Genomic DNA, 13036 nt, shown 5'->3' on the forward strand with positions numbered 1-13036 from the left:
AGCATCACACCTACATCAAAAGCAAGCGTGGCACGTCCCATGGTAGCCTCCAGGCCTTTGTCCCATGGGTCATGCCCCAGGGAGAAGTGGGGTGGCCTTGTTCCTCCAGGACACAAGTCTGAGGCTTAGTCCTGTCTTGAAAGCAAAACCCCTCAACCAGGACCTGCACTGCGCCTCTCCTGGAGGAAATTAGGGGAGAGCTAATTACTGGCAGCAGGTGGCACCAAAGAAGAGGTAGATTAAGATGAGCTTGTAAAGGGTTTGCATTCAGCAAAGCCTATTAGCCCTGAAGCTCCTGTTTATCGCAGACCCCTCTGGAGCACAGATAAACTCCTTGTGACTTTCATTTGTTTGGATTGCTTCCCTGCCTGTGCAGCACAGCTTTGAGGGAGAGAGCACAATTTTAATCTGCGTGCTGGGAGAGCTTCCTTATCTGTGCTTCCTGCGGTGAGCCCAGCCTTCCCCCAGCCCCTGCGTGTGCCTCCATCCCCACGGCACCTCGCCAGTAACATCCACGCTTGACTAACTATAATGAGTGTTAGCATCATCCTGCTTAAAAGGCAGGGATTTTTAGAAACACCTGTTGGAAGCAGCACTCAGCCTCCTGCCTCTGAAAAATAACTGTCTCCACAACACCCTGATCCTCGCCCAGGTACATGACGCAAGATGAATCATAACACAGGGTTGGAAAATAAGTTAATTATCAACCAAGGAGACTTCCACACCCTGCCTATGGAGGCTCTTCACTGCATCTTTCCCTAAAGATGCAACTTTGCTCCCAACTTCCAGAAGAATAAATGGAACCAGCATATTACGGAAAGCAGCCAGCTAACATGCTAAAAGACCCCAGCTTAATATAAGCCCATGGATGAAGAGTTGATACCCTTTGCATTTTCAGTCCTCACCAAAACAGCTTCATCAACCAATCTAACCTCCCTATCCCCTTGCTCCTGTTGTCTTTGCCAGGTAGAGCCCATACCTCATATTTTCCTTCATTCTCCTTCTTCATCTTCTCAACATCCAGGAGAAGTGACCAGACCTGGCCTCGCACCTGAAGCGGGATCCCTTTGTACACGCGCCGGCACATCTGCAGGGAGGAAAACACATGCAAGGTTAGCTGGGTCCTGCTGGTGGCAAACACATTTTCTCCATGGTTTGCTGCTGCACATCATCAGCCATCTGAGCAGACACCCCAGGCAATCACTTCCTCTGCCTGTGCTGGTGCAGGAAGGGCATCTCCAATCTGATGGATGAGCTGAGTACCTGCATCCATCGAAGACAACTACTCAGTCAAAATCACAGAACCACAGAATCATAGGACAGTTTGGTTGAAAGGGACCTTACAGATTATCTAGTTCCAACACCCTTGCCATGGGCAGAGACACCTTTCACTCCACCAGACTGTTCACAGTCCCATCCAACGTGGTCTTGAACGTTTCCAGGGATGGGGCATCCACAATTTCTCTGGGCAACCTGTGCTAGTGCCTCACCACCCTCACAGTAAAGAATTTCTTCCTTACATCTAATCTGAACCCGCCCTCTTCTAGTTTAAAACCATAGCCTCTTGTCCTATCACTATCTGCCTGTGTAAAAAGTCAGTCTCCCTCATTTTTATAAGCCCCCTTTAAGTACTGGAAGACCACATAGAAGTCTCCTCAGAGCTTTCTCTTCTTCAGGCTGAACAGCCCCAGCTTCATAGGAGAGGTCTTTGTTCACTTCATCTCACAGATGCTTCTTCCCTTTTTCTTGTCATAAAGCCCCCATTACACTTCAATGGAAAACAGAAAAAAAAAAAAAGAGCTTTTGTTCCATTGCTGACTTCTTCCATTAAAAGAAAAAGCTTCATAAAAAAGAAAAAATATCCGTTTCTGAGTGTTTTGCTTCCTTTCATTCATCCCATCTGTGAAATGCCTTGCAGCTGCACTACAAAACCCACTGTAGCACTCCTCCAGATTCCTGAGGATCCTTGGGTACATTGAAGGACCTGTGGCACATTCCCAAGCTCCAGTCATGGAGGGTATTTATGTTGCCTTATGGTGCTCCCTCAGAACCAGGCAATTCCTTGGGAGGGGACAGAGGTGCCAGATTTCCAGTCAGAGGAATGAGCCTGGAGCTGAGAAGTACAGTGCCTGACCAGGCAATCAACTGGAGCTACTGTCACTGCCTGGTAAAAATGCATCCAACCACCTTCAAAATCCCTCTTCTTTTGGCATAGGGTGTTCTGCTTCATGCAATCCAGGCTGAGGTAAAAGAAGGAATGCAATCCACAAAGAAGCACAGGATCCTAGTAGAAGGTTTTCTGGACGTGGGCCTGCTGCACTGAGTTTGCCACAGCAAGTTGAACACCTGCTCCTCTTTCCTTTCAGACTCACCTCACACCACCAGGTTTATTTCCAACCTGACTTTTTAAGGTCAGCCTCTTACAAGGGCTATAAAGACCTTAACCATGGCACTGTGCTGGCTCATGGCTTCCATGAGCACAGACTGACACTCCTCGTTTCCTTACTGCCTTCATGGCAGCAGTATGCCTACAGAGGGCAAAACCCAGGAATTGGTGGCCCTTGTCCCAAAGAGTTACAAGACCAGGAGGTAAGACAGGAGGTGGACAGGCTAGGGGACAGCAAAGAACTAACACCACTCTCCCAGTCAAGAGAAGTATATAAAATAACTGTAGTAAATGCCAAGATCACTATGTAGGACCAGGAGAACCAGGTGTTTGTGAGAATGCTTTTCCACTCCATTACGATAAATATTTCAGTATTTCTGCTGACAGAGAGTGTCTGTAATGTATCCTGATCCTGAAAGTGTAATGGACATTCAACATTTAAAACCCCATCCTCAGAACTTCCCAAATGCTTGCTCTGTCCCAAGTGTTGCTTAGCACCAGCTGTGAAGGTCCAGTGCATAGCCAGGACCAAATACTGCAAAAATCCTTTACCAGATCCTGCCCTTCCCTCTGTATGCACCAAATAAGAGCTGTCCCCTAAAAGCAACCTCACCAGCAAGACATGCCCATGGAAGGCCACCATCCTGTTCAACAGCATCCTGCATTTTAAGTGGGACATCACTAATTCACCATCTGCATACCCAAAGGCCAATATAAGGAGGTGCTTCTAAGGACAGCAAACCTTCGTGCCATGTGGGACAGATTCATACCCACAGCTGAAAGACCCATTTCACAAGAGTCATTAAATCAGGATGAAAGAAGTGCAATGCATCAAGAGACACAAAGCAAAAGGATTAGATGAACCACATCCCCAAAGTAGTAGGTGCCCACAAAAGCCTGGCTCCTGCAAGCACTCATGCCTTTATGATGCAAAAGCTGAGGCGTGATCAAGAAACTGGAACATGTACCAATTCTGACAAAAACACCAATTCAGAAAAGATTACTTATTTCCAATGGATTAGGAGAGACTGACAGCTGCCAAGGCATATGATCATACTCAGGTCCAGGGAAGGAAATAATTTTGTTTTGAATTTCTAGAGCTGGTGGTGTTGTACATTAAGGAGTGCAACCCTCAGTGGCATATAGTAAATGTCTCTAATGATTTTCTTTGCACAAGTGCTAAAGAAACAGGGGAGGTACAAAACATGCTGAGATGGAACTGAACTGAAATGCCTTCCTGTTATTTATCCAAGGGCTTTCCTCCTCCCACCACCTCCAGACACGAAAGTGATAAAACCTCAGAGCTGTGAGTCACCCAGAAAAAAACGAGCATTTTCTTCATCGTGAAGCTTGAAGTAAAACAGAGAAGTTACCACTACAAGCAGTATTTACCGCTGGGATAAGTAACAGAGGTAAGGCAGCACGTGGTAACTCCTGTTCCACGTGACAGTCAAAAATGACCCTCAAGGTCACTCTCTTCTGTCCCTTAGAGACCTCTCAGCCCCTACAGAGACCCTCCCTTACAGGGAAGAGAGCACCTAGATCATGGACCATGCAAGCTGACAGACCAATATGCAGAGGCACAAAGAACAGCCACCATTCTGCTTCACAAAGGGAGATGCTGGTGGTCAAAGCAATGGTTCAAGACACTGTAGAAAGGCTGTGTCAGCCAAGGACTGAAACCACAGTGTCTAAAACTTACTCCAGGTTTTGCCATAGGATCGTCTTCCCTCTCCAGGCTTTAACATACAAAGCTCATGGCACAGAGGCCAGCATCACCCCATCCCTATCTCTCCCCTCCCCACGTATTTTCTTTCTGATGGGATGGGGAAGACAATGGAAGTATAGACTTGAGCTCCATCTTCCTGCACCAGCCATCTCCTCTGAGAGGTACCCAACCAGTTGCTCCAGATCTTGAATAAGATGGATGTAGTCACTGCCTTTAAAGACAGAACATCTTTTTGCAGTAGTTAAGACAGTGAAATTAAAAAGGATTTGGGAGAGGTGGGTTGGTTTTTGAAGCAGAATATACACATTGCAGTTCACCTTCACACTTTGGAGTCTGGCACTGTTAACTTCTCAGCCATGTACATGGATCACCAGGAAGAGACTGAAGGAGCAATGTGCAAATTTTGGGTATGCATGGCAGTATTCCCTTCAAGCCTTTCCATATATCCAGTGTATCTCTCCAATACCCTAAAGTGGGGGCAGCCCTTCTTCCTCAATTCCTTTAGGGCTCAAAGAGTGATCCTTCTGGAGAGATCCCTCTTCACATCCTCTACCAGCGATGCACCAGGGGAACTGAGCTGTGCAAATCTTCACCTGGAGTGGTGGGTAAAGCCTCCACCACCACCATGACCACTACCACCCTGGAGAAGAGGATTTCCTTTTAGTACCACGAAGCCTGCTGACTGATGATGTGGCCATGCAGGACACTTGGCAGAATGGACATCACCACACATGGCTTTCTTTCCACATGGTTAATGCTTGCTCCAAACTTGGCTGTTGTGCCTGCAGCTAGAGCCTATGCGACTGCTCCTGATGGGGTCCCAGCAGAGCAGGGGCAAATTTAAATCCTAAAGCTGGTGGGCCATGGGCAGGCATTTACAGTTCTTATCCAAGGCTACCTTTGGAGGAGAGGAAAATGCTACCTGCCTTTCCAAAATGGAAAAAAAAAAGCAGGTGAAGCTACCCTGCAGCTCCTAGACACAACCCCCTTTCCTTCCCATAGCATTTGCAGGCAGGAGATCTGACTTCAGCCAGCCCTGGCACAACAAATGTCTGCTGGCTCTCCCTGGCATTAGCAGACTGTTCACTCCTGGGGGTCTGTGCCAGTCCATACAGATCCCTGATTCATCCTAAACCGCTTTGCTGGCATGCACTGGATTAAGAGCCCTGCACTCCCATGACCTTAGCAGAGACAAGGCTTCCCCCCTGCACAAAGGCAGGCTTTGCCTAAAAACCAGACATCTATGACCAAAGACATCCCTCTCTTAAGGTTCCATGCCACATGGCCAGCAGCAAGATGCAGCTTGCAAATGATGCAGAGGTCATATCCTCCTCCTATGACTGATGGTTCTGGCTGAAATCCATTTCAGAGCAATGAGGAATAAATTATCCCACTGTTGGAGTGCACACAGCACAGTCTTCTTTATCTGCAAAACTTGTGCTGCCTGAACCGTGTAGATTCTTACATGGCACCAGCCATTTCCTAACCTTCCCAAGTAGAGTCAGGCTGGTGTTTTAACTTGGGCTCAAATCAGCAGTGAAGAGGACACAGACCATGTGAGCCTCCCTGTGCTGAACCCCAAATAACACAGTTTAGCACTTCTTTGCATGTTTGACATACCTTAACTCTGCAAAACAATGTGGTCCTTTCACGGACTCCTTTATTTTTGTACCCTTTCCCTTGTGGAAGTTTAGACAGAAAAGGGCACCATTGCATCATTCTAACCCCACCCATATGAGGAATTGTGCTGGGTGTCACTTTTTGCTGATCTTGCTACTGAAATTAAATCAGCTACAAAACGTGTCTAGGACAGAGATGGAGACAGATCCGAGGCAATGATGAGCACAGGGAGCCCCAGTTCATTACTTTAATTAAGATAATCCTATTTGTTGCTCATCCTGAAACAGGTTATGCCAGAAATTATTTCAGTTCCTAGCCAGGCCATTCTAGGCAAGGAATTGTAAAAGGTCTCCCTCTTTTTTTTCAGCCTTATTTCCTATAATCTGTGACAATCACAAGACCCAGACTGCAATCTGCAGCACGCAGGGATGCACACAGGCTGCAGGTGGGGGAACAAAAAGCCAAACCTGCTGCTCTCTGGCGATGGCTCATGCCAGGGGTCTGAAAAAGCTGCTTTCTTGCCCACTGACAGGTGGCTGCTTTGGGGTCAGTGCCCTGGATGGATACACAACCTCGCTCCTCCTGCTGACATTTCACAACACAGAAGATGAGATAACAACCTAAGCCTCAATCAGGTACTGAGATGCTGCAAAACACAAGGGCCTGCTTGCTAAGTCCCTCTTCATCAAGCACTTGATATGATCAGATGTCTGCCAGCTCCAGTACATGAACTGGGACTGAAAAGGTTGGCCCTGAAGTCCAGGAAGTCCCAGTCTGGAAAATAAGATGGGTTTCTACCTCATTCCAGCAAAGTCAGGGCAACTTCCTTGTGAAACTGCCTGCAGTTCCTGCAACAAGACTTTTTTTCCCCTCTAATAAAGCACAGCATATCAAAATTAACATCAAAGGGAAGGGTCTTGTTTTCAATAAGAGGATTTTTTCAAAGATGACATCTTAGTCATTGTTAAAATAACACAGAGCAGCTGTCTTGTGACACTCGAGTTTCTATCATGTCAGCCAAGTGGTGAAAACAAACCTGAAGGAAATATGCAATGCAGATGTGGCAGCCTGAGTGCTCAGAGAAGGAACAAAACCAACCCACTCTGCTTTAGAAAAATCAGATCAAGGGCTTGTCACATTTATTTTAGCTAGAAAAAAACCCGTAGCCATCTGACAGGACTGTGATCCCAGCATAAGGTCCTTGAAATGCCACAGTTGAACTGCACCCAGCTGTGGCAGCAGGAATATCTCAGCAGCTTCTATGCTCCTGACACAAGATCATGGTGTTGCACATCAAGGTAAAGGATACAACCTAATTTTACTTTTTTTTATTAAAAGAAGGCACACTTCTTTTGTGCTTCTCAGGGTCTTTGCATTTAATGGTGTGTGGCTGCTACAGACCTTCCTGCCTGCACTTGCCTTGGTGCAAGGCAGCAGGTGTTAGGCTGGACAGGACTAAAACCACAGCTCCTTTCTACTCCCCAGGGTCACCAGACTGCTCCTTCCTTGCTTGGAGCCAAGCACTGCTTCTCTGTTTGCTGGGAGAGGGGATGGCTATTTCCAGTCTCCCAGCATGAGACAATGCCATCTCTGTGCCCAAGAGTCATTGACCATTTACAGGCTGTTATTTATAACATCTTTTATTCTACTACAAGAGCTTTCTGATTTTCTGACCCAAAGATCCTCAAAAGCTACTTGCCGGTCTGACCCTTTGCCATCCAGCAGATCTGAGTGACATCAGCTACAGCATGCTTAACACACCCACTGATTATCAAGGGAAATCCAAAACAGAGGGATCAGAGATCGCTACCACTCCACTGCACTCATGCTGGGTCCTCTCTGTCCCCACCATCTCATCCAGGGAAGCCAAGGTGTGCTAAAACCACTCATCATTACTCACCCCAAATACCCTCCAGGACCTGAAGGAGTTCCCTGTACCCTGCTGGAATTTGGTGGTTTACCCACAAGGTCACTAACCAATTAGTGCTAACTTCTAATTAGAAAGAACCAAGTCACAAGAGAGCCTCTGATTTTGCCTGTGGAGCGGCACTGATGAACAAAGTTATTAGAACCACCCTGAAGTGAACAGAAGGATTATAAAACCCCAAGCCTACCTCCACCACACCCCTGCTGTCATTAAGATGATTTTGTTTCTGTTGGTTTTTTTTTAAAGGGTGAGACTACAGCAAGTCGTTGGCTGGGTGAACTGGACATGACTCCTGATAGCTGGGCAAGGAGGATGCTCAGTTCCATGTTGTCCCAACAGCTATGCAGATACTCTTCAGAGATAATTCTCTCTATATAACCATTTCTCTCTTTTAACCAAGCTCAAATTTCTCCCAAGGACTCCCAGCAGGAGCTAGAAGCAGTCCAGCCAAACACCCCACTCCTCCTGCTAAACATGAAGGCTGCAGAGGCCATGGCAACAAGGTAATGCCAGGCTTCAGCCCTCTCCTGTGCAGAGTGCTGCAAGCAGAGCAGGTCACACACAATGCTCCTCTCCTTACGCAGCAAGGATCCTGTCATAAGGTTCAAAGGGTTTTTTGTTTCAAGAGGTTTGTAAGAAGAACATATAACAGATACTATTTATTAAGAACAATTCAGTTTTGCAGTGGTGCTTGGTGCAGAGTTTAACACCAAAGCCAAGACATAATGTCGGCATCTCTATCCTTGATTTCCACAGATGGCTGTACACAATATAATACCTAAGTCACCTCTCACAGGCACAGCTAGAAGCAAAATACAAAATCTAGGTAATGTTCTAGACAAATAATTCTTCCCCCAGGGAGAATTACAAGGAACATCAACTGGGAGTCACATCTCCCACATCGCTGCCAGGAGGTGGAGACACAGAAGCGACCTGTGGTGTGCACTGCCCTCTGCTCTCACAGGGCAGGGAGCCAGATGGGCACACGAACATCCCTGCTGTGCTCCTGCTTGCACAGGAAAGCAGAAGTGCAAGCATGGCAGCAGCATTTAGGAAACCCTTTTTAAAGCTATGTAAGTCAGAACAGGACTTTACCTTGACTGGTAACCCAGAAATTTCTAGGAACGCTTTAAAATATTAAAAGACTAACGAGTAGATTCAGGCAATGTTCCAGAGATCTCTGGTTTCTCTACTGACTTTTCAAAAACCTGACTCATCATAAGGATCCATCACACCTGCCCTTACAGACACACACTCTTTCTTTTCCTCCTTACCTTGTCACTGTTTCTGTATTTGCCCCATTTCTTCAGCATCTTAAGCCACTTGTCCACACGTTCAATTTCCTGCTGTTTTTGCTGGTGCAAGGGAAAAGAAAAGACAAGACAAATTTAAGAAAAAAAAGCCCCAGGAGATGCCTCCTGAAAACACAAAACTTCATTCTCTTAGGTTTAAACTTCTATGCAAAGACCTTGCATCAAGGATGGGAATAATCCACAGGTGCGTGCAGAAACTGGTAATTTCAGCACTTGGTAATTAAAAGCGGCATTGGCAAAAATGACAAGACACACAGGCTTCACATAGAGAAAGCATTCCCAAGAGTATTCCCTGACAATAAAAATCTTTGCAGGTCCAGCTAGACTCAAATCTTATCACTGTATCAGATCAGCAGAAACATGATTCAGTCCCAGTTAGCAGGGTCCTAACAGAGGACATGCTCTCATCTCAGGGGAGATGAGGATGGAGATGATGGTTACCTAGAACTTCCACCATTTTCCCTTGCACATGCAGTCCCCTTTATGAGCCACAGCTGCTGAGCACTGTGCCAAAGCAGAGGGGAAAGCCCAATATTGCTTTAAAGAGGTGCTTTTCAGTGCAGTGTGGAGGAGGGAAGATATCTGGCCCAGCAAAATAAAAGCTCCAACAGCTGGGCATCGTGCAGAGCTCCCACATCTGGGCGAGCAGCAGTGACCAGTGGGTGCTGGCTGCCTGCTTTGCTCTTACTTGCTCACTTGTTTCCTCAAAAAACATTCCCTCCCCAGCTGGTGTGATAAGGATGCCACATCCATGATGACAGAGCTGGCAGCTCTCACCTTCTCCTCCAAGGCGGTGCGGGTTGGCAGCTCCTGCTCGCTGGAAAAGCAAGGGGTCACTGGTTACTCCATAGGCAAGAAAGGGTGTGGAGTAGCACGGGGTGCTGCAGCTCAGGGACCACCTCAGACACCTGAGTCCTGGGGACTTTGTGCCTTTCCTACAGCTGCCCCCAGTATGAAAGAGGCAGGGGAAGCACCATCCAAAATCCCACCACCCAACAGGAGCTCCTGGGGGGTGATCAAGCACTGGATATAACTGGAAATCCTGGGCATATATCTCCTCTTCAATACACATATGATCAGCAATTGAAATGGTGGGGAAGCAGAATGTCTGGACAGCAATTGCTTAAAACCTCCTGCACACAGAACACCTACTATTGTAACTTTTGATCAGAATCAGAATAAAACCAGTTATTTTAAGCACTCTTTCCAGGCAGAGGGTATGCATTTAATTCATGTGCGCCTTAGTTAGGATGGGGATTTCCTCAGGCAGCCAAAGACAATCAGATATCTTGTCTCGTCTCTCCCTACAGTTCCCTGCATCAACAGGTGCAAACACAAGGGCCTCTCCCTCTGTGACACATCACAGTGGCACAGGAGCACCAGCCTGCACCTTCTAACACCAGGCTTGTTATAGGAAACCACATCTAAGCCCTGCCTTGCAGGAGATTCAAAGCATCAGTGTGTTTGGACATGCACAGTTGAGGAAGGAGGCCCATTTAGTCTCTCCTCCTGCATTTGGGATTGATCAAGCCAAGACACAGAGCAGCTTATGTGAGAGATGCTGGGCCTGTCATGCCCAGTGCAGAAGGATGGTGCACACACACACACAGGTCAGAGAGGAAAGGAGACAGCAGGAGAACTTACTGCAGGAATCCAAACCGGTCTGTAACTTTGTACAGCGTGAAATCAGCATCTTCCCACTGGTCAATCTGAGCTCCTTCCTGCCTGCCCTGAAAGCAGAAAGGACACCTGTGAGCTGGTCCCAGCATCAGGAATGCCCCAGTGCCTGCATCCTGCCCCCAAAGTCCACACCCCTCTCTCCTGAATAAAAGGCACAGAGCCAGGAGAGCAAAACCTGAACTAAAGAGCCAAATACAAGACAGGCAAGAGAAAAATGCCAAGTTCAGCCTATCCAGCATTCCATGTGTGCCTCTGCTAGGGGCTGGGAAGGGCTGTACATCAGAAAAAACAGTGCTGTTGGGCATAAGCCATCCTGGTGTTAAGGGAGCACTGAAGCACCAGAAGCTCAGCACCTTTCAGTATCTATACTAAGCACACATGGGACCCTCAAGAAACTTCAGGTATTTAGTGAGAGGGGATGTACAGGCAGGGAGAGCTGGCATGAAGCCTGATGGCATGAGGGTTACTGGGGCGATGCCTGCAGGGAGGCAAAAGTTCTTATTTGACGCATTCCTAATTGATTAAACAGCTTCAGCATGTTGGGGAGATACACAAGGCTGGTACCTTCTCATACTTGGCGACGATCTCTGCTTTTTCCTGGGCTATTAAAGACTCTATATCCTTCTTCATATCAGAAGCTGTAAGGGAAAAAAAGCGGGAGGGAGGGGAAAGGAGATAAGTAAATGTATACACAGCATGTGAAATATTTTAGGAAAGTGCTAATACATGAAACGTTTGCTGAAGATTTTAGCTTTCAGCCATATCCCACAGCTAAAATTAGGCCGAGGTTGCACAGCTGCTGTACAGAGCGTTTGTGGAGCTTGCCTGCATGCAGCAGGACCGCCAGCTCCCTGCTCCCTGCACTGGGACACAGCCCAGCCTGAGCAAGAGGAGTCTTGCCTTTGTTCTCAGGCATATACATGACAGTATGAAAGACATGGCTTTTAAATCAAGATGCACAAACCAGCCACAGAGCCCCGGCCAGCACAGGACAGGCACCAGCCAGGCGCTGCTTGGCACAGTGTCCATGTGGATGACAGCAAACCACCACACTCCTGCCCCACCTCAGGATGGGAAGCCAGGAGATGCTCTGTAGGGGCACCCGAAGGCAGATTTAACATCAAAGAAGAAATTAAAAGGAGAAGTTTTTGCCTACTGAAGTGCGCATGAGACAAGTGAATTGGCCTCTAGGTGGTTACCTTCTACATACAACTCCAAAAGAAAAACAACACGGTGGCAAGATGTTGAGACAGACCAGTCTTGGTCTAAGCAAGACCCAGTCTAGGTCCCTGAGATCTGTGCCCACTGCTCTGCTTCATCCCATACACATATGTATGAGCAAGGTAACTTCCCACGTCAAACGCAACTTGAGCGTTGTCCTGTACAAGCCCAAAGGAGCATCCTATCCTCCCTGTCAAGCCACAACCAGTTCCTCATCCACCAAAGGTGCATCTAACACACCAAGGAGAAAACATGGGCAGACAAAACCTCCGGAGGTGGCTGCAAGGAAGAGGGGTGAGGGAAAGTCCATCAAGTCCTCCTCCTCTGAAACTGTGTGGAGCCACAACCAGCCCAGCTCAGCTATGGCACCACTTAAAAGCCAGGCCACCACAGGCCACATTACCTAAACCTTTGGGCCATTGTAGCTCTCTAATGGATAGCTTAAACCACAACAAGGAGCCATACTGACCTCCCTTCAGGAGGAACCTGAAGGGTTCTTCCCATAGGACATGTTACCCCAGCTTCCAGATGAAGATGCATCTCAGCAGCGGTGCTTGCCACTGAACGAGCCAGAGCAGCCAAAGGCATTGCTTAGGATCATCTGAAGGGTGGGATTATAAATTAAGGAGGAAAAAACCTCGGGGAGATATGATGAGCAAAAGCATCAGCACTCTCCAAGGCTCACTCCATTTGTCTGCACCTTCAGACACCTGCAAGAGACTATTTGTCTCAACAACTCCTTAATTCAACCTGCTTGCTGCCACCATGTCTTTCAGGCATGGATGGAGATGGCCAAGAGATCCAACTTTCCCTAACTCTTCATTTTGAAAGCAGCTATCTCTCCTAGTTGCCAGCAGTGTGATAGAAATATTATACCACATGCAATATAATCGGGGCTCTTCCGTGACCTGTTATGAGGCAACAGCACAGGCAGGGCACCACTCTACACTCATCCATTCAGACACTGGAAAAATGCAAATTCTTCAAATTCATGGCAGGAATGGGTGTATCTTCCCCTGTTATTGGCTCCACAATCAAAACAGAGCAATGACAGGAATATTAAAGTGTATTTTGTTCCTTTATTTTTCCAAGCTGCAGCTCCTACTTCAGATGTGAACTTTGTTACATACTTTTGATCACAGCTTAATTTTTCAAAGTAG

The 13036-nt window shown here is 47.2% G+C and overlaps 1 protein-coding gene across 2 annotated transcripts in view; it reads right to left on the reverse strand.

The window, feature by feature from the left end:
* The window catches only part of LOC138111390 (USP6 N-terminal-like protein), a 76469-nt gene that overhangs the window by 14197 nt on the left and 49236 nt on the right, over positions 1 to 13036 (reverse strand). For both annotated transcript variants that reach the window (XM_069017068.1, XM_069017069.1), the window contains 5 exons: positions 11220 to 11293; positions 10620 to 10705; positions 9753 to 9792; positions 8937 to 9017; positions 980 to 1087 (listed from right to left, as the gene is read on the reverse strand). In XM_069017068.1, the coding sequence (XP_068873169.1) occupies positions 980 to 1087; positions 8937 to 9017; positions 9753 to 9792; positions 10620 to 10705; positions 11220 to 11285 (381 nt within the window). In that variant the 5' untranslated portion in view covers positions 11286 to 11293. The remainder of the gene's footprint in view (positions 1 to 979; positions 1088 to 8936; positions 9018 to 9752; positions 9793 to 10619; positions 10706 to 11219; positions 11294 to 13036) is intronic.

The sequence above is a fragment of the Aphelocoma coerulescens genome, chromosome 5 (genome assembly GCF_041296385.1).
Source record: "Aphelocoma coerulescens isolate FSJ_1873_10779 chromosome 5, UR_Acoe_1.0, whole genome shotgun sequence".
NCBI lineage: Eukaryota > Metazoa > Chordata > Aves > Passeriformes > Corvidae > Aphelocoma > Aphelocoma coerulescens.